General features: G+C 39.0%; 1 protein-coding gene across 1 annotated transcript in view; it reads left to right on the top strand.

Moving 5' to 3' along the window:
* The window catches only part of LOC115644935 (sodium-dependent neutral amino acid transporter B(0)AT3-like), a 59,727-nt gene extending 44,596 nt beyond the window's left edge, over positions 1 to 15,131 (top strand). The window contains exons 7-12 of the mRNA XM_030549371.1: positions 878 to 1,006; positions 1,785 to 1,941; positions 3,669 to 3,873; positions 5,672 to 5,831; positions 10,713 to 10,875; positions 14,976 to 15,131. Of these exons, the coding sequence (XP_030405231.1) occupies positions 878 to 1,006; positions 1,785 to 1,941; positions 3,669 to 3,873; positions 5,672 to 5,831; positions 10,713 to 10,875; positions 14,976 to 15,131 (970 nt within the window). The remainder of the gene's footprint in view (positions 1 to 877; positions 1,007 to 1,784; positions 1,942 to 3,668; positions 3,874 to 5,671; positions 5,832 to 10,712; positions 10,876 to 14,975) is intronic.
* The last annotated feature ends 5,620 nt before the right edge of the window (positions 15,132 to 20,751 follow it).

The following is a 20,751-nucleotide window of genomic DNA, read 5'->3' as shown; positions in this document are numbered from 1 at the left end:
CCAAAAGCTGAGAAGGACGCAGCATGGAGCATGCTTTCAGAAGTCTTAAAAGAGCAATACTCCAATGCGGAAACGACACAAACTGAACGACCAAAAAGAAAATCAACCTTCTGCAAATGGTATCTGATTCAGATGATGAAAATGAACATGCATCAGTCCGCACTGCTTTGGATTGTTATCAAGCAGAACCTATCATCAGCATGGACGCATGTACCCTGGAATGGTGGTTGAAGGGACATATGAATCTTAGCACCTCTGGCATGTAAATACCTTGCGATGTTGGCTACAAAAGTGCTATGCGAATGCTTGTTCTCACTTTCAAATGACATTGTGATCAAGAAGCAGGCAGCATTATCTCCTGCAAATGTAAACAAACTTGTTTGTCTGAGAGATTGGCTGAACAAGAAATAGGACTGAGTGGACTTGTAGGCACTAAAGTTTTACATTACTTTATTTCTAAATGCAGGGTTTTTTTACATAATTCCACATTTGTATGTTTAACTTTCATGATAAAGAGATTGCACTATTTTTTTGTTTTTTTATAGTGCAAATATTTGTAATAAAAATATAAAGTGAGCCCTGTACACTTTGTATTCTGTGTTGCAATTGAAATCAATATACTTGAAAATGTAGAAAACATCAAAAATATTTAAATAAATGGTATTCTATTATTGTTTAACAGTGCAATTAATCAAGCAATTAATTTTTTAATCGTTTGACAACCCTATATATATATATATGGATAAACAGTCCACAGTCTAGGTCCATGAATTAAATTGTAGACTAGTGACTAAAAACTAAATATTTTGCTAAAATATATATGTTGAATAAACCCTGTCATGTTGTGTAAATTAATTTGTATGTGTTCTCTTTCTAGAAATGACTGTGAGAAGGATGCTGTGACAATAGCAATTGTAAATAGTATGACATCACTGTATGCCTCCATCCCAGTTTTTTCTATTTTGGGGTTTAAGGCAACCACTCGTTACTGGGACTGCCTGGACAGGTAGGACACTTGGGTTTTCAGATGCTACAGTGCAGTCTAAATAGATAACACACTACAGCAGAAACTTATATTCAGAGAACACATTTGTATTGAAGGAGAACAAGTTATAATAGGAAACCTGATATAAACATTTTTATGGCAAATGCACATTAAAAGGTCATTATCAATAATTATCAGAGGAGGCATTAATAACATGTACAACAAATACTAAAATACTTATTCATTATTATTATTTATTTGTATTACAGTTGTGCCTGAAGGCCCCAGTCAGGGATCAGTGCTAAGTTGTGTTAGGTGCTATACAACTATATAGTAAAATGACATTTCCTGCCCCAAAGAACTCTGTCTTACAAAACACAAGTGGCTCAGACAACAAGTGGATGCGGGAGGGAGAGAGGACAAGGTAGCAATAATATGAACATGTTTTTACAAAGCCCTGCTGTATGTATTCTGTCTGCACAGACAGTCTGAAGGTGGAGTTTGTATTTGAAACTATAAGCCATATTGTAATACTTAGTTCTCCAAATATTCTCCCCGTAATTATTTTGACAGCAATACCCCCATTTAACATTTTTGTTTCTATTATGAACACTGTATATAATTGAATGCAATTCTCTATTAATATTTTAATAAATATATACAGTACTTACTATAGCTAAGTGAGTGAAAAATAGATAATGGGTCCCTGCAAAAGCTTCTGTAGCTATAATCTAAAGATATCAAAACAAATTCTTATTATACATTAAGGAAAAATGTTGAAGCATGCTTTCTCTGGCAGGAACATTATTGGTATCATCAATGAATTTGATCTTCCAGACCAAAGCATCATGAGAGACAACTATACAATCTGGTTTGGACTCCTGAATACAACCCATCCAAAAAAAATCGCTAGTCTCAAATTGAGAAGTTGTGACCTTCAAGAATTTCTTGAGCAGGTATCATGCTTGCATGCTACAAAATAACCCTTGCCCAAAAATGTTATGGACCATGATACTTTTCATCTTCCCAACATATATGTTCCATTGTACTTGCAAAACATTGCTAAAAAGAACATGGGATACCTACCAAACCAACCGTATTGCTTTTGTTTCTACTTTCAGGCATCACTATTGTTATAAAAATTTTGAGCTCAAAGTTCTCTGGCTTAACATTCCAAGAATTCTTCTATCAATGTACACCATAACACAATTTTTTAAACTGCACCAAGTTTTTCCCATCTGGAAGCTACCATGGACACATGATTCATCCTAATTTGGCTTATTTGCATAGCACAGGAAATATATTTGGACCAAGAATTTTTTTTTAAATGAATCTTACGCTATACCCCTAAATACATATTTAGGCACCTAAATAAGTGCATTGATTTGCTGTGACAAAGTTCCTCCTCTACCTTGGTGGGTCCTGCGCTTATTGGCAGATTTGCTCACCTCAGTGATCTTCCCCACAGTGTGGGTCAACTCCTCCTGTGTCTGATTAGGAGTTGCGAGGTTTAGGGGGAACCCGGGCCTGCCCTCTACTCTGGGTTCCAGCCCAGGACCCTGTGGATTGCAGCTGTCTGTAGTACCTCCTGTAACAGCTGCATGACAGCTACAACTCCCTGGGCTACTTCCCCATGGCCTCCTCCAAACACTTTCTTTATCCTCACCACAGGACCTTCTTCCTGGTGTCTGACAATGCTGGCACTCCTTAGTCCTCCAGTAGCACACCCTCTCACTCTCAGCTCCTTGCACCTCTTGCTCACAGCTCCTCACAAACACTTCCTCTCCTCTGGCTTCCTCCCACCTGACTGGAGTGAGCTCCTTTTTAAACCCAAGTGCCCTGATTAGCCTGCCTTGATTGGCTGCAGGTGTTCTACTCAGCCTGTCTGCCTTAATTGGTTCTAGCAAGTTCCTGATTACTCTAGTGCAGCCCCTGCTCTGGTCACTCAGGGAACAGAAAACTACTTACCCAGTGACCAGTATATTTGCCCTCTACCAGACTCCTGTACCCCATTGGTTTGGGTCTGTCACACTGCAAAAATGCTTAATAGCTAGCAGTTCCCACTGACATCAGTACTTAACACTTCTGAAAAACAGATAATTTATTTAGGAGCCTAATTTACAAACTCATTTTCTTAAAATTAATAGATTCTTAGATTTTTAATGCCAGAAGGGATCATCTAAGTCTCACCTCCTTTATAACACAGGCCATAGGACTTCCCTAAATTAATTCCTGCTTCAGGTCCAATAGCTTGAAACTAGAGCAGGCATCGGCAGCCTTCGGCACATGGTTTGCCAGGGTAAGACCCCTGGCAGGTCGGGCCAGTTTGTTTACCTGCCCCATCTGCAGGTTTGGCTGACCGCAGCTCCCATTGGCCATGGTTCACCTTTCTAGGCCAATGGGGGCTGTGGGAAGCAGTGGCCAGCATATCCTTTGGCCTGCACCGCTTCCTGCAACAGGCAGCAGGTAAACAAACTGTCCTGGCCCACCCCTGGTGGGCTGCGTGCTGAAGGTTGCCAATCCCTGAATTAGAGCATCTTGTTTAGAAAAACATACAGTCCAGAATCTTTACCTTGGAGTTTAGAATTTGAATGAACAAGTTCTGCATGTGCATTATAATGCTATATGTTTGAAAAATAAATCTTATTAATCGAAATGTGCTATCTGTTTTTGAATTCTGCAGAGTGCATCTGGAACTGGCCTTGCCTTTATTGTTTTCACTGAAGCAATTATTCTGATGCCTGGCTCACAGGGCTGGGCTGTTCTGTTTTTTGTAATGCTGTTCAGCTTAGGTCTTTCTTCTATGTTTGGAAACATTGAGGGAATTTTGACTCCTCTCTTGGAGCTTCATGTTGTATCTAAATCTGTACCTAAGGAAGTTCTATCAGGTGAGCAGGTTGTTTATAGTGACTTTCTTCATTTTGTTTACAGAAGCTAGGCTCTTTATTAAACTATTAAGAGTTCATGAGTTTGTAAACATTTTATGGGGAGTTAGCTTGCAATATTTGCTCATAGCCACTTCAAAATGTAAATGAAGATATTACAATTGTGAGTTCAACTGCTTTATCAAGTCTTTTTATAGGAGACACAATATATAGATCAGATTGTGTTGTTATGGCAGAAGTTGCCAGATGATGATGTTACGTAGTCCTTCACATTTTTTTCTTAGCTTAAGAGCACTGTTCCATCTTTCAAAAAATGCTTGTGGTATTGTTAGTTTTCATATGTAGTTTCCTTTTGTGGAAGCAAGCAGAATAAGAGTGTTCTCTACCTTAATCTCTCCAATGAGAGCCAATTAGTGAAGCAGAATTGCTCCAGGGAACTGGGCATTGGTGCTGTAGCAGGTTCTGTTTGGTTTTCCTCACTGGAGTTTAAAAATGATTACTGGCAACTGGAAATGGATCCAAAGGACAGAGGAAAGACTGCTTTCACAGCAGAACAAGGCCTGTGGCAATTTAAAGTAGTAGCTGTGGGTTTATGCAATGTTCTTGCCACCGCTGAAGCTTTTGGAGAGAGTATTGCATTCCATCTCTCTCTAAGACTATTACACTTGGATCCTAGTTCATGATAAAAATTTGAGCAAGAACTGATACATTTACAAAAGGTCTGCAGTAAGAATAAGGGTGCTGATCTGAAAATGAACCCAAGGAAATGTGAGCTATTAAAAAAATTACTCTGGGCACACAATTAGTGAAAAGGCGATTTTGCCCCAAGGAGTCTTTACAGGAATCAGAGATTACCACAATGCAGGATTTCGACTGACAGAAAGAAAAATGAGGCAATACAGAACTGGAAAATTCTCCAGAGACCAGTAGATTTAAGGAGTTTGGTAAGCATCTGCACTGAAGTTCCATTGATGAGTTCTGCATAGGTTGTGTGAGAAGACCATTTCAGTGGTCATGGGAGTATGATTTGACATTTGCACTACTAAAAAGAGCATTTGTGACCATCCTTGTCTTACCACACCCATATTTCAAAAGCTTTTTCCCCTTTCCAGATAAAAATAACATTAAAGTGGAACTACTTCTTTTCTTCTCTGGCCCAATACTACTCCTTGACCTCTAGCTAATGCACAGTGAGCCCTTACCCTTATGTATACACTGTGCTACAGTGGCATACAGGCTGAGATCTTCCATTCAGAGCTTAATTTCAGGAGTCTAGGGACTCAAGAGTCCACAATCCTGAGTAGTTTTGGGACCAGTTCCGCAGTATAAATTAGGGCAATTGAAGGCCACTCTAAATTATGCTGGAAGCCATTTGCCCCAAATGGTCATTACAGGAGTCAGCGATTACCAGACTGCAGAAAAGCCCTAGCCACACCTCTCACATTGGCCACAGGCAGCTGGAGGCTCTGACAAAAAACTGCCACACCTGCTCTACACTCTAGAGGATCCTCCTGCACTATATTAATTTTCCTGTGGCCAGTTACTCCAGCTTTATGGCTGCTTTGCACCACAGTACAGCATCTCTTGGCCAAAATGCCAGGGAGAATTTGGCCTGTGTGTTAATTCCCCAAACAATGTAGTACTTTGAATTTAATTGTTGCTTACACTAAGAGAGCAAGTTATAGCTCTATACACAAGTTTGTTGGCTAAAAGTGTTAAAATGAGAGCAAAAATATTAACCATATCTGAATAGAGTACCCACCATGTATTCTTTATTAACAGAAATATTTTTTTTATTTAGGTGTAATATGCCTGGTCTCCTTTGTGACAGCTCTATGTTTTACCCTGAGGTCTGGCAGTTACTGGCTTGAAGTTTTTGACAGTTATGCAGGTTCCTTGCCTTTGCTAATCATCGCTTTCTTTGAAGTGACTGGTGTTGTCTATGTTTATGGAATTAAAAGGTAAACTGGGAATAAGTTTGGATTTTTTTTTTAGGACTGTCAATTAATCACAGTTAACTCAAGCGATTAATGCAAAACAAATTAACTAGATTAAAAAAATTAGTTGTGATTAATAGCAGTTTTAATCCTACTGTTAAACAATAATAGAATACTCATTTAAATTTGTTTTCTACATTTCTACATTTTCAAGTATATTTATTTAAATTACAATACGGAATACAAAGTGTTCAGTGATCACTTTATATTATTTTATTACAAATATTTGCAGTGTAAAAAAGATAAACATTAGAAATAGTCTTTTTCAATTCACCTCCTACAAGTCCTGTAATGCAATCTCTATCGCGAAAGTGAAATTTACACATGTAGAATTTTTTTTAATATAACTGCACTCAGAAACAAAACAATGTAAAACTTTAGTGCCTACAAGTCCACTCAGTCCTACTGCTTGTTCAGACGATTGCTAAGACAAATACAAATGGGGCAAATGGCTTACATTTGTTTACATTTTGTGACTGAACTCCTCAGGGGAGAATTGTATGTCTCCTGCTCTATGGTTTTACCCGCATTCTGCCATATATTTTGTGTTATGACAGTCTCAGATCATGACCCAGCATATGTTGTTTTATTTAAGAACACTTTCACTGCAGATTTGACAAAAAAACACAAAGAAGGTACTGTACCAATATGAGATTTCTAAAGATAGCTATAGCGCTCGACTCAAGGTTTAAGAATCTGAAGTGCCTTCCAAAATCTGAGAGGGATGAGGTGTGGAACATGCTGTCAGAAGTCTTTTTGCATTGGAGTGTTGCTCTTGTAACTACAGAACCTGAACCACCAAAACGGAAAATCAACCTTCTACTGGTGGCATCTGACTCAGATGATGAAAATTAAGGTGCATTGGTCCTCACTGCTTTGGATTGTTATCAAGCAGAACCTGCCTGTTCTCACTTTCAGGTGACACTGTAAATAAGAAGTGGGCAACATTATCTCCCATAAATGTAAACAAACTTGTTTGGCTTAGTGATTGACTAAACTAGAAGTAGGACTGAGTGGATTTGTAGGCTGCAAAGTTTTACATTGTTTTGTTTTTGATGGCAGTTATGTAAAAGAAATGTCTGCATTTGTAAGTTGCACTTTCACAATAAAGAGATTGCGCTTCAGTACATGTATGAGATGAATTGAAAAATACTATGTATTTTATCTATTTTACAGTGCAAATATTTGTAATAAAAATATAAAGTGAGCACTGTACACTTTGTATTCTGTGTTGTAATTGAAATCAATATATTTGAAAATGTAGAAAAATATCCAAAAATATTTATAATAAATTTAAAATGGCATTCTATTTCTGTTTAAGAGTGTGATTAAAACTGAGATTAATTACAATGTTTTTTAATCTCATGAATAATTGTGATATTTTACTCATTTGACTGCCCTATTTTTTTCATTTATTGTAAAATACATATATTTCTATAACTCTGTGAATATCAGAGATGAAATAGTAATATATTATAACTTTACTGATTTCGACAGTGCTTTTCACTATTGCTGTGAATGTGGCTAATTTCATATGCTTCCTATCTGGGGTTGTACTTGTAAAACAGATATATATTAAATAAATGGAGGGTGCTTCCTGGTTATGGGGCAATGAATGGATCCAAGTCTAAATGAGGTCCAAAGGTCAAAAGTCAAGTGATTTACTGTTCCAGGTGAACCTGACTGCCTTGTAGACAGGGAATACCTTCATGTTGTTATAAATGAGTTTTTAAAAAAAATATATTATTGTATGTTTCCATTTATTGTAAATTTTTCAGAACTTTACAGTAAGCACCAAATACTGTCCCCAGTGTAACACCCAGATGGGCTGCAAATGTGGATTCTCCCTACATGTGGAATCCTTTTCCCACACTCTTCTCTTCACAGCCTCCTTCAAGAAACAAGCAAACTTATCTATCCACATCTTTTTTCATCTATTGTTTGTTCACCTTGCCTGACATGCCTTTCACTGTCATCTGTCTCTGTCTAAATTTGTGCATATATCAGGAAAAAATCTTCATATCAAGATATTTGTTTTTGTGTTGGCATATATATATATGCTTAATTCCCTTATGGCCTGACATTAATCCTTTGATTAAAACTTATGTGCTTAACTTTTTCTTTATATTTGTCTATATTTGTCTATATTTAAAAACAGTTATACTTTCTCCTTGCATTTTACCAAGGAATAGAATTCTGCAAAGGCCACTAGGTAATTGTCAGATATCAAAACTCCAAGATTTAGTCCTTGTATATTTTAACAGCTAAGGAAATCAGAGAATCCAAGAAATGAAGTGCAAAAAACGGAGCCCAGTAACTTTACAAATTATTCTTGTTTTAATTCTTTAAAATGTATTTAATTTTGTTAATAGTCTGGTTAAAACTACTACTCTTAATCTTGACACTTTATTTTTATTTTTGAGTACCTCACTTTACCAACTTCTTATTCTTTTATCAGTTTTGTATGGAATATAGGTAAGGCCGCAAATCTGTCAGGGAGGTCATGGGAGTCATGGATTCCATGACTTTCTGGGACATTCAGGACTTCTGCAGCGGGCTGGTGCAGCTGGCCTGGGGCCACTTGAGCAGCTCAGACAGTCTTGGGTCAGTGCCCCACCGCTAAAGCAGCAGCAGGAGTTTGGGTGTGGGAGGGGGCTCAGGGCTGGGGCGCAGGAGGGGGTGAGGGCTCTGGGTGGTGCTTACCTTGGGGAGCTCCCCAGAAGTGGCAGTATGTCCCTCCCTCAGCTCCTAGCTCTGCGCGCTGCCTCTGACCACAGGGCACTACCCCCGCAGCTCCCACTGGCCGTGGTTCCTGGCCAATGGGAACTGCAGATCCGGTGTTTGGGTCCAGGCAGCATGCAGAGCTAGGTGCTGAGGGACAGACAAGTCACCACTTCTGGGGAGCCATGAGAAGCCAAGTAGGGAGCCTGCCAGCCCTGCCAACCCCACCCCCTGGCACCTCCTGGGCCGCTCTCCCCCGAGCACCCCTGGCACCCGCGAGTCGCCCCTCCCCGAGCACCCACAGTGGCCCCCAGGGCTGCTAGCTCTGCAAGCCTTAGTCAGGGGTATACAGTACAAGTCATGGACAGGTCACGGGCCATGAATTTTTGTTTACTGCCTGTGACCTGTCCATGACTTTTACTAAAAATACTCATGACTCAAATGTAGTCTTAAATATAGGGCACATAGCATCTATGTAGAATAGAGGTTTTGCAGGCATTATAGATATCACTTCCCATTTTAATTTTAACAGAAACTTCAATTAAAACATTTTTAAAATAGGAATTTAAATAAAAAGTTGTTCAATTACTATGGAAGCTGCTAATTGAGAAGACATATCATTAAACATTTTGTAATCAATTTAAAAATTTAAAATTGCAAATCAAAAGGTAAGGTTTCCTAAACAATTTAACACCAACCTTAATAATCAGATCTCTCTGTCACCAAACACCTTTCCATCTCTCAAGTACACAATTAAGTAGGAAAAAAAAATGCCAATGACTGACACCTAGGCAAACTTAACTGTGCCCCTTGCATCAACACTCACAATCACTACACAGTCTAAACGAACCTTAAGCATTCAGTAGATAGCTTCCGCTAAGCTAGCTACATTAAAATATTTTAATATTATTCATACGGAGGCTGGAAAAAGTCTGGCCTTACATAAATATACTATCCATAAAATATATTTGATTCAGTAGTATTTGAATTTCATCAATCTGTTCATCTAATCTGGCCCCTAGAACCCATAGAGTATAAACATATCCAAACAGATTTTCTAATGAGCAAAATAATTCCAACTCTCTCTAATTAGACTAATATAATTGGAGACAAAGCCACTATTTGAACATAGAATAAACATAATTCTCACTCCAGATTATAAATCTGTCCTATACATGAAAACAAACTGTTCATGTAATAAAAAACATCAAACTTGATACTACACAACTATACATGCAGTTATATTGTTCATATTTATCATGTTTAAAATGCATATGAAAGTTCAGGCCAGCTCCCAGTAATGTCAAAGATTTGACCCTGATTTCAGTGGAATCATATAAGATCAGGGTTAGAAGGGACCTCAGGAGGTCATTTTGTCCAACCCCCTGCTCAAAGCAGGATCAATCCCCGACTAAATCATCCCAGCCAGAGCTTTGTCAGGCATGACCTTAAAAACCTCTATGGAAGGAGATGCCACCATCTCCCTAGGTAACCCATTCCAGTGTTTCACCACCCTCTTAGTAAAAGAGTTTTTCCTCATATCCAAGCTGGCTCAGCCATGGTCATCGTAACGCCAATTCAAGGGCACAGATAAGAGGATGGTCACTAAGATTTTCTTTTTAAGATCTGTGTGTGCTATATTAGTTGGGGAGTAGTTTAATCCTCAGCTGATGTAAATACAGTCGTATCCATTGACTCCATCTGAGCATCAGGCCTAAGGTTTCTAAGAGCAATACATGCGCACACATACCACTGAGCAGATTTACAGAACAATTCAAACATTAAAAAGTATCAAGGAATCCTATGGCACCACGAAAGCTTATGCCCAAATAAATCTGTTAGTCTTTATGGTGCCATCGGACTCCTTCTTGTTTTTGTGAATACAGACTAACACGGCTAGCTCTTCATAATTAAAAAGTGTGGAAAGCACAAGCTGAGGATCTGGCCTCTTAATTATAACTTAAAGGTTTTTGTTATTAATTAAAATCCAGGGTAAGGACATAAGGTGGCAGTGTGTATGTCTTAATATACTCCTCATAAAATATATAATATACTCCTCAATAAAAATGTAAAAAAAAAATTGTATAAATCTAAAAATAATTGTAAACATTATTTGGCTCATAGGTTCAGTGATGATGTGAAATGGATGACAGGACGACAACCAAACTTCTACTGGCAGGTGTCATGGAGAATTATTAGCCCTCTGCTGATGCTTACAGTCTTTATTGCCTTTGTTACCCTTCAGACACAGAAGCAACCAAGCTATGGAGCCTGGAATCCTAAATATGTATGTCGTCCAATATTTTTAATCCATTTACTTTCAAAAAATGATTGTTACAATCTTCTCCTATCTCCTGATACTTCAAAATTAAGGCACTCACCTGGGTGGTAGATATAATTCAAATCTTCTCTCTGCCTGATTCAGAGGCGGCATTTGAATTTATATCTCCTACCTTCCTAATCACCAGGCTAAAAAGTCAATTTGTCTTTCATTTTGGCCCAATGAGTATTTAAGTATTTATATGGAACAGCTTCAACAGTAGCAACTGAGAGCAATCCAACCCCCAAGAGTCGATAGCCTGGTGGTTATGATGCTCACTTCAGAGGAGAGAGCAATGAGTTCATGTTCCTACTTTGGGGGGAGGGATAGCTCAGTGGTTTGAGCATTACTCTGCTAAACCCAGCATTGTGAGTGCAATCTTTGAGGGAGCCATTTGGGGAACTGGGGTAAAAATCTGGGGATTGGTCCTGCTTCAAGCAAAGGGTTGGACTAGATGACCTCCTGAGATCCCTTCTAACCCTAATATTCTATGATTCAGCATAGGGATTCAAACACTGGGTCTCCCTTATCCCAAGGCAAGTGATCTAAAGGTGGTGAGGGGAACACACATACACATTTCTGAAGCTGACTGGACTTTTCCAACTTGCTGACAAATTCCACACATTTTCAGACCCAAACTAAATACTTCTGATTTTTCAGTTTGCTGGCTGAACTGAAAATCAATTATCTGTCCAGCTCTACTCTCAAGTCCTTTTGTGCAAAGTGCACATTTCATTCTTCTTAAATACCTTTATTTTCACATACATTGTGCAAAATGCAGAAATTAGAGAGTATCAGAGGGTAGCCGTGTTAGTCTGGATCTGTAAAAGCAGCAAAGAATCCTGTGGCACCTTATAGACTAACAGACATTTTGGAGCATGAGCTTTCGTGGGTGAATACCCACTTCCTCAGATGCATGTAATGGAAATATCCAGGGGCAGGTATATATATGTGTGCTAGCAAGCAAGCTAGAGATAACGAGGTCAGTTCAATCAGGGAGGATGAGGCCCTGTTCTAGCAGTTGGGGTGTGAAAACCAAGAGAGGAGAAACTGGTTCTGTAATTGGCAAGCCATTCACAGTCTTTGTTATCAGAGGGTAGCCGTGTTAGTCTGGATCTGTAAAATATTAGAAATTAGAGAGAAAACAAATATGCAAAAGAGTAATTGCAAGTCAAAAGTCATCTCCAGCTGGCCTACCATCCCCCCAAAACACATTCAGTTGACACCCGGCATCTGCTCAGTTGAATCATCTTATTTGCTTTGGGTGCACATTTTCAGTATAAAGTCCCATAATCCAGGGTAGCAATGGCTATGCAGGGCCCCCAATATCACAATTGGTCCCAAGATTATTACAAAGATTTCTATTTGACTCTCTCTAAAAGAGTACTAAATTCTTAGAAATTCTCACATCATACATTTTTCCAGGCCATCTGATCTACAAGTCCTTGGATCTACTAAGGTCTGTATCATCAAATAGCTATACCCCATCTTTTAATGTAGTCTTTGGCTTGACATGGAAGATATAGAGTGGGCACCTGGATACACAATTATTCTGGTATGGTTTGGGAAGACTGCTCTAGTCCCTCATTAAGTAGTGGAACATTGGCCACCTTGATCACATGACACTGAAAAACATGATGGTTTTTCTTGCACATCTCCATGGTGGATTAAATAATACTACATATCTTGAACATGGTGTTTTTCATATGTAGATCTCAAAGCACTTTATAAAGGATGTCAGTATTGTTATTCTCACTTTAGAGGGGAAAACTGAGAACCCAGAAGGGCTATGACTTGCCCAAAGTTATACAGCAGAAGGACAAGGAATAGAACCCAAGTCCTTTAAGGCCCACTGTAGTGCTCTGTCCACTAAGCCACATTGCCTTCCTAACTTTATGCTTCTTCTCCACTGACTAATAGCAATCTGGTATGGCCAGCTTCCACAGGGCAACTGCCATTTACTTTTCTGTGTTCAAAAAAGGGCAGGAAACACTTAACCTAGATATTTGCCTGCCACTGCAGGGTCAGGACCAGCTCAGCAAACCATTCCAGGAATGTCACTTTCCTCAAAATGAAGTGCTACAGCCATTGCCAGTTACCCCAGGTGTTGAGAACTATGTGGTCCCACCAAACTGTAGCTGTAGTCTAGTTCCAAAAGGATTCCACAATGTACACTGCATCTTGCTGTATGGCTTGCAGCCATGAACTTTGCAGGCACTGCTTGCAAGAACCTTCCCCATTGAAGTGCATGCACTGTTTATATTGGCCAAAGACTCTCTACAGGAATCTCCAGAATATTCACAACAGCCTCACTGAAGATGCCTCAAAAGCTCCAGCACAAATGTTTCTTCTTTGGCAAAGAAGACAACAGAACATTCCACCTGGGCTCCATATTACAAAACAGCCTAGTAATTGTGCTAACATCAAGCAAGTTCTGGATGAGAATTATGGGAGTTTCCCAGGAGATAGTGAAAGTTTGATAACTCCTTCCACAAGGGGTTCCATATGCTCCAAGATGTATCCCACACTGCCTGCAGAAAATCCTTCAGACTGCAGAGCATCTGCAGCTGTAGCAGGTACTGTGCGATAGTTACCAAGAAGACATTGCAACTGAGTGCAAGTGTGGAGAAAGAGCAAAAGTGAAGCTGTCTTTTAACAAAACTCAGCATGGGTAGGATGGACACTCTGAACCATTCGTGTTACAAATCGTCCAAAACAGTTGGTTCATTTACAATCAACTTAGTCCTCCAACCTTGATAAGGCCTTAGAAAGGGGGGGTAGTATAGACCCATATTACCTCAGCAGTACTTCCTAGAAGGATTGTGCTTCCCTGAGCTCCCCATTCTACAGAGAGACATGACAGATAACACTGTTCTTTAGCACTGAATCATAGCATTATAGAATCATAGACTTTAAAGTCAGAAGGGATCATTATGATCATCTAGTCTGACCTCCTGCACAATGCAGGCCACAGAATCTCACTCACCCACTCCTTTATCGAACCTGTGTCTGAGCCACTGAAGTCCTCAAATCATGGTTTAAAGACTTCAAGATTCAGAGAACCTTCCAGGAAGTGACCTGTGCCCCACGCTGCAGAGGAAAGCTAAACCCCTCCAGGGCTTTAGCTAATCTGTCCTGAGCAGTGGGCAGGGCTTTAGCCCTGCTTCTTCTTTGTCCCATTTGAGAAGATATTTCTCAGCAGGGCCAGTTCTAGTGTTCCATTATGGGGACAGAGTGAGTATTTTGGGATCCCTGGATGTAGCTATTTAAACAAACAAACAAACAAACAAAAATCTTCCAGGAATTCAAGGGACAGTTGGACCCCTGGAAAATCTTGGACTGTAAGAGTTTAAAAAGGTAAAATTTGGTGACTGTGTGAGTATTTTGCTATGATTTATAATTTATATAAAGGATGAAGACTCATCAGTCTGCTGCTATTCCAGTGCTTCATACTGAATAACTCTGTACATATTTTGGCTTTTCTGACAATAATTTGGAACTCTTTGAAGCTCATTTGTGGTGGGGAGGGAAATGTCCCTTTTGTCCCCCTGGTAGCCTGCTGCTTGCTTCTTGTAAGCCTCATGCAAAGGTGATGGAAGGGTTCTCGAACCCACACAAGAGCCAAGGACAAATTGTGACCGAAAATCACAACTGAAAATGCCAAAATTGAAGGGGAAAAAAACCAATTATTCGATCTATGAAGTTAGAAAATTATGGGATTAAGTTCAATATTAACTTAATTTTTCTGTTTTTTAAATTGGTTTTATCTGATTCTATAACTGTTCTAAACTTATTCTATATGTTCTTTTTTCAAGTATGCCAATCTGTATGTTTAAATATTTATTTACAGTAAAATGTATACATTAAAACCCCTTTATGTTTCATTTTGGAAGAACAAGTACAGTAACAGTGTCACTGGTGCCCTGTTTTTATTTCTAGCATAATTCTTCTTATCTTATTTTTGTTCTTATTCTTATTATTTATTCTTATTTTTCCATATATGTAAATTGATGCCATAAGTAATTATATCTTTCAGTTATTGTTTATATTTATTTTTATCTCTATAGAAAGATTTTCCCATGAAGGAGGAGAAAGACTATCCAGCTTGGATACTGGCCATTTGTGTGCTGTTGGTAGTCCTCCCTTGTATATTCATACCTATGGTAGCATTCTATCATCTGATCAAAAGAGTGCTAGGAAGGAGAAAGAAGGAAGGAACCTAGCCCTACGAAAACACTTCCAATGGCACCTCAGGAAACTGATAATGCTTTTTATAAAGTTGAAGAATATGTATTCATCCTAACTATAAATCAACAAATGTATGCACATTTTTATTGTTAGACAGTAGCACCATCAGTATTTCTCTTTAAATTACTGTTAATGTCTCCTTATTTCGTAATTTTTCTCCTTTTCTCAATTTCTAATAGACCACTTTATGCCCATACACATATTTACAGCACTGACAACTAAAGTATTTCTTATAGTAGAGAGATATTAGCACCAATATTAATCCATTTGGTTACAGTAAACTACATTTTAACTCAAGAGCTTGTTTTTTTCAGAGAACTGTAAATGGCAAGTACTGTGTTTTTTCTAAAGTATACACTATTTCCTTTCTCATTTTCAAACACTTTCACAATTCTGGTTTTCAACAACATCTTGTCCATCCTACATACTCTCTCTTGCTCTTACATGCCACACAAGTTTCAATACTGACTGTTCTGTGGGCCCCTTTCATGCATTGCCATCTTTGTACCTTCTTCCCAGCCTGCCTTTATACTTGGTGCTATTTGCTAATTATTATATACCAAGCTTCCTCCAACTCTTCCTTTACTTCTCTTATCAAAACTTATCTGTTCCTAAATTCCATCAGCAATAACAAACACCTACAATTCCGTTCAGGGACTGTGCCTATTTGTAGGTTTCAAATGTAAACTCTTTGGGTTAAGGATTCATAAGAACATAAGAACGGGTGTACCGGGTCATACCAAAGGTCCATCCAGCCCAGTATATTGTCTACCAACAGTGGCTGATGCTAGGTGCCCCAGAGGGAGTGAAACTAACAGTAATGATCAAGTGATCTCTCTCCTGCCATCCATCACCAGTCTCTGACAAACAGAGGCTACGGACACCATTCCTTACCCATCCTGGCTAATGGCCATTAATGGACTTAACCTCCATGAATTTATCCAGTTCTCTTTTAAACCCTGGTATAGTCCTAGCCTTCACAACCTTCTCAGGTAAGGAGTTCCACAAGTTGACTGTGTGCTGTGTGAAGAACTTCCTTTTATTTTTTTTAAACCTGCTGCCCATTAATTTCATTTGGTGGCCCTTAGTTCTTATATTATGGGAAGAAGTAAATTACTTTTCCTTATTTGCTTTCACTCATGATTTTATATACCTCTATCATATCCCCACTTAGTCTCCTCTTTTCCAAGCTGAAAAGTCCTAGCCTCTTTAATCTTTCCTCATATGGGACCCATTCCAAACTGTTAATCATTTTAATTGCCTTCTCTGAGCCTTTTCTAATGCCAGTATATATTTTTTGAAATGAAGAGACCACATCTGCACACAGTATTCAAGATGTGGGCATACCATGGATTTATATAAAGGCAATAAGATATTCTCCGTCTTATTGTCTATCCACTTTTTAATGATTTCTAACATCCTGTTTGCTTTTTTGACTGCTGCTGCACACTGCATGGACGTCTTCAGAGATCTATCCATGATGACTCCAAGATCTTTTTCCTGATTAGTTGTAGCTAAATTAGCCTCCATCATAGTGTATGTATAGTTGGGGTTATTTTTCCCAACGTGCATTACTTTACATTTATTCACATTATATTTCATTTGCCATTTTGTTACCCAATCACTTTGTTTTGTGAGATCTTTTTGAAGTTCTTCACAGTCTGCTTTGGTCTTAACTATCTTGAGTAGTTTAGTATCATCTGCAAACTTTGCCACCTCACTTTTTACCCCTTTCTCTAGATCATATATGAATAAGATGAATAGGATTGGTCCTAGGACTGACCCTTGGGGAATGCCACTAGTTACCCCTCTCCATTCTGAGAATTTAACATTAATTCCTACCTTTTGTTCCCTGTCTTTTAACCAGTTCTCAGTCCATGAAAAGATCTTCCCTTTTATCCCATGACAGCTTAATTTATGCAAGAGCCTTTGGTGAGGGACCTTGTCAAAGGCTTTCTGGAAATCTAAGGATATATCTTCACTACTGGCCGAATGGCAGGCATGGGTGGTATCTTGTAGTACTATGTATGCAGAAATAATCCATGAAAACCCATTTATACAAAATCTGCACAAACTATTCAAGTAAAGATAAATTGTGACTCAGAGTAATGAAAATGTACACTAGTAGAATTTATAAGGGTTTACAATTAAATTAAAGGTGAACTGTTTCAATGATCATCTCTACCAGCTGTGTTTCATAAATATATCAATACATTATTATTCCATAAGTTAACTATTTAGCATCTAAAACCAAACATCTTTGATTGTTTTTGGAAAATATTTTCCTTTTCCTTTGCTTGTCTATTTATAAATATATTGGGAAGCAGTGACCACCAAAAAGATTTGGGGAGATCACAGATAGATAGATAGATAGATAGATAGATAGATAGATAGATAGATAGATAGATAGATAGATAGATAGATAGATAGATACTCAAAGTGAGTTTCCAGTGTGACATTGTAGCCAAAAGGGCTAACATAATCCTGAAATGCATAAACAGGGAAATCTTCAGCTGGAAGTAGAGAGGTTATTTTATCTCTGTATGTGGTATTGGCACTACTGCTGCTGGAATACTGTGTCCAGTTCTGGTGCCCACAATTAAAAAAGGATGTTGATAAATTGAAGAGGGTTCAGAGAAAGATTAAAGGATTAAACAATGACTTACTCTAGTGATGGATGCCAGCAGTTCAATCTATTTAGGTTACCAATGAGAAGATAAAAGGGTGACTTGATCACAGTCTACAAGTACCAACATGGGAAATAAATATTTGATAATGGGCTCTACAATCTAGCAAACAAAGACATAACATGATCCAATGGCTGGAAGTTGGACAATTTACCAAGATGGATTCTCCATCACTGACAATTTTTAAATCAAGTCTGGATTTTTTAAAAGATGTCCTCTAGTTTAAACAGGAATTATTTTGGGGGAGTTCTATGGCCTGTGTTATGCAAGAGGTAAGACACCATTATCACAATGGTCCCTTCTGGTCTTGAAATCTATGAAAATTCATGCCAGTAAAGTTGCCTAGAAGTATGCCATTGTGCATGTGCATAGCCATATAAATCCTGATGCCCAGCACTTATCGCACGCCTAAGTCCCAGGAAGATTCACAAACTAGGTGTTACAACACCATTCTCGCCTCTGGACCCTGACCTAGTAGGTTTTAGAATCATAGAATCATAGAACAGCAGGGTTGGAAGGGACCTCAGGTCATCTAGTCCAACCCGCTGCTCAAAGCAGGACCAATCCGCAATTAAATCATCCAAGCCATGGCTTTGTCAAGCCTGACCTTAAAAATCTCCAAGGATGGAGATTCCACCGCCTCCCTAGGTAATCGATTCCAGTGCTTCAGCACCCTCCTAGTGAAAATTCTCCTCACCCTCCTGGTGAAAATTCTCCTAGGTATTCTCAGAGGCTAACAGATTGGGCCCCGCACAAAAACACAGTTGGAAAAGCTTTCCCCTCAAAGCTTTTAAACCAGTGGTTAGAGCCAGGATGTGGGAAACCAGAGCTCAAAGTGCTCCTTTGCCCAACCTGAAGCAGAGATTTGAACCCACATCTCTGGAGAGTGCCCTAAGCACTAGGCTATGGGTCTCACAAACCAGCCTGTTGAATCTGTTCCTACTGAATCTGTTTGTATAAATAATTAGTCATTGGAATAACAATTTGAACCTGGATCTCCCACATCCAAGATGAGTCCCCTACTGCTGGCCTATAAAGCAACTCTCATTCGTTCTCTGGCTCAGTGGTAGTGTAAAGCTGAGTCTGAGGATCTAGCTTCAAATGTTGACTCTCATGACAAAGAACTATTTTATGTAAAACCATGTTTACTAGCATTACTCATGTTGCCATCCTTTAATTCTTTACTGATGGTATTCCGTATCAGTCTTTCCAGGATTTTCCCCAGGACTGATGTCAAGCAAACAGGCCTAAAGATGCCTCATTTCATCCCATTTACCCTTAAGATATATAGGCCCAATACTAGCTTTTTTGCAGTTCTCTGGAATTTTGCCAGCATCCCCAACATTTGTTAAAAATCAACTTTAATGGTTCAGAGAGCTTTTAATATTCCTGGGTGCAAGTTATCCAATCTTGCTAAATGTTTAACTTTAATAGTTACTATTTACCATCCTCCCTAGTTACTGATAGACAAGAAAGTACTTCATTATCACTGGAAGATGTGAGTAGTCATCCTGCTTCTTTCAAAATACAGAACAGAAATATTTATGGACACTTATAATTTTACTACATCATAGATAATTTGCCATCGTTTTCTAGTATGAGGCCTATACCACTGCTGGAATTCATTATATTCTGATACACAATCGAAGGAAATTCTTTGATGTATTACCCTACTGTGCATAGACATTTCATTGATAACTGTAGCTTCCCTTACCAGTAGTCTGCATTTCCTTACTGTGAATCTGTACTCATTGATATTTTCTTCTTAATTTGTTAAATATTACATTTATTTCATTGCTGCTTTCATTTCTCCCCTTTATAAGAACCTTCCTTTATGATTGCAGAAGGGACCAGAGGTTGGAACTGTATTCTTCATTTATACTGCTGCACATCCAACTGCCCTTCATTGTATTAGGGACAGCTGTATTGCCTAGTGCATGAATTACACCCACCAAATTGCCACAGCTCTCGCTGTGATGTGGGGAGAGATGCATCTGCCCAGAAAGAAAGAAAAATCCATTATTTTTGTGCTGAGTTTTGTGTGTTGTACAAGGATAGGAACACAATCATCTATTCTTGCTGCAGGGATTTCTAGCAGTCTGGTAGCACATATGACAATGCAGTATACAATGTAGCATCTTACTGATGAGCAAACAGATTTCAAGACAAGCCCTTCATTAAGAATATAAACTATATACAGAAATATGATACAACTTCCTACTATTCTCTAGTTGCAGCCTGTGACTGCCCTGTCCTAGGCTCCTTTGTTTCTCTGTCCCAGCATGCAGCACCTCACAAGAGCAGACAAGTTGCATAAAGAGCATACAGGACATGTGGCATCTTGATATTTCCTGGAGAACTTACGCTGAACATACCTTCCCTTGTTTAGAGACCTTTCTAAAATTTCCTGACTGAACTAAGACAGTTTAATTTAACAAAAAGAATAACAACTATAATAGCTAACTTAACAAGCCTCCATGTTGCTTTAACACAATATTAACATATCCTGATCAGTCTCTTCAGGCATTTCAGCAGTCTTCCTGATCAGCTGTATTGCAACACCTCCCCCTTTACTCCTGGAGGAATTCTGCACCACTGCATGATGCAGAATTTTGCAGAAATTAATGCTGCACATGCAGAATTTCCTCCCCCCCTTGCCCCACAGAAATGGGTTGCAGAGATGTTGGCAGCCACTAGGGGCCACTGGACCTGGCATATCCCAGCTTGCAAATAGAAGACAAGGCCAGTGGGCGGGGGAGGGAACTGGAGGGTTCCCAGCAGCTGCAATTCCCAGCACACCCTGAAGGAAGGCGGCAGTGGCATACAGGAAACTCCATGCAAGCCCGGGACCCAGCATCAGTCTGTTTCTCCCTCTGGATCCCTGGGCTCTCGGAGGGAAGAGGGAGTG

Source organism: Gopherus evgoodei, chromosome 2 (assembly GCF_007399415.2).
Source record: "Gopherus evgoodei ecotype Sinaloan lineage chromosome 2, rGopEvg1_v1.p, whole genome shotgun sequence".
Lineage (NCBI taxonomy): Eukaryota > Metazoa > Chordata > Testudines > Testudinidae > Gopherus > Gopherus evgoodei.
The sequence above is the reverse complement of the archived record's forward strand: the minus strand, read 5'-3'. Positions and strand labels throughout refer to the sequence as shown.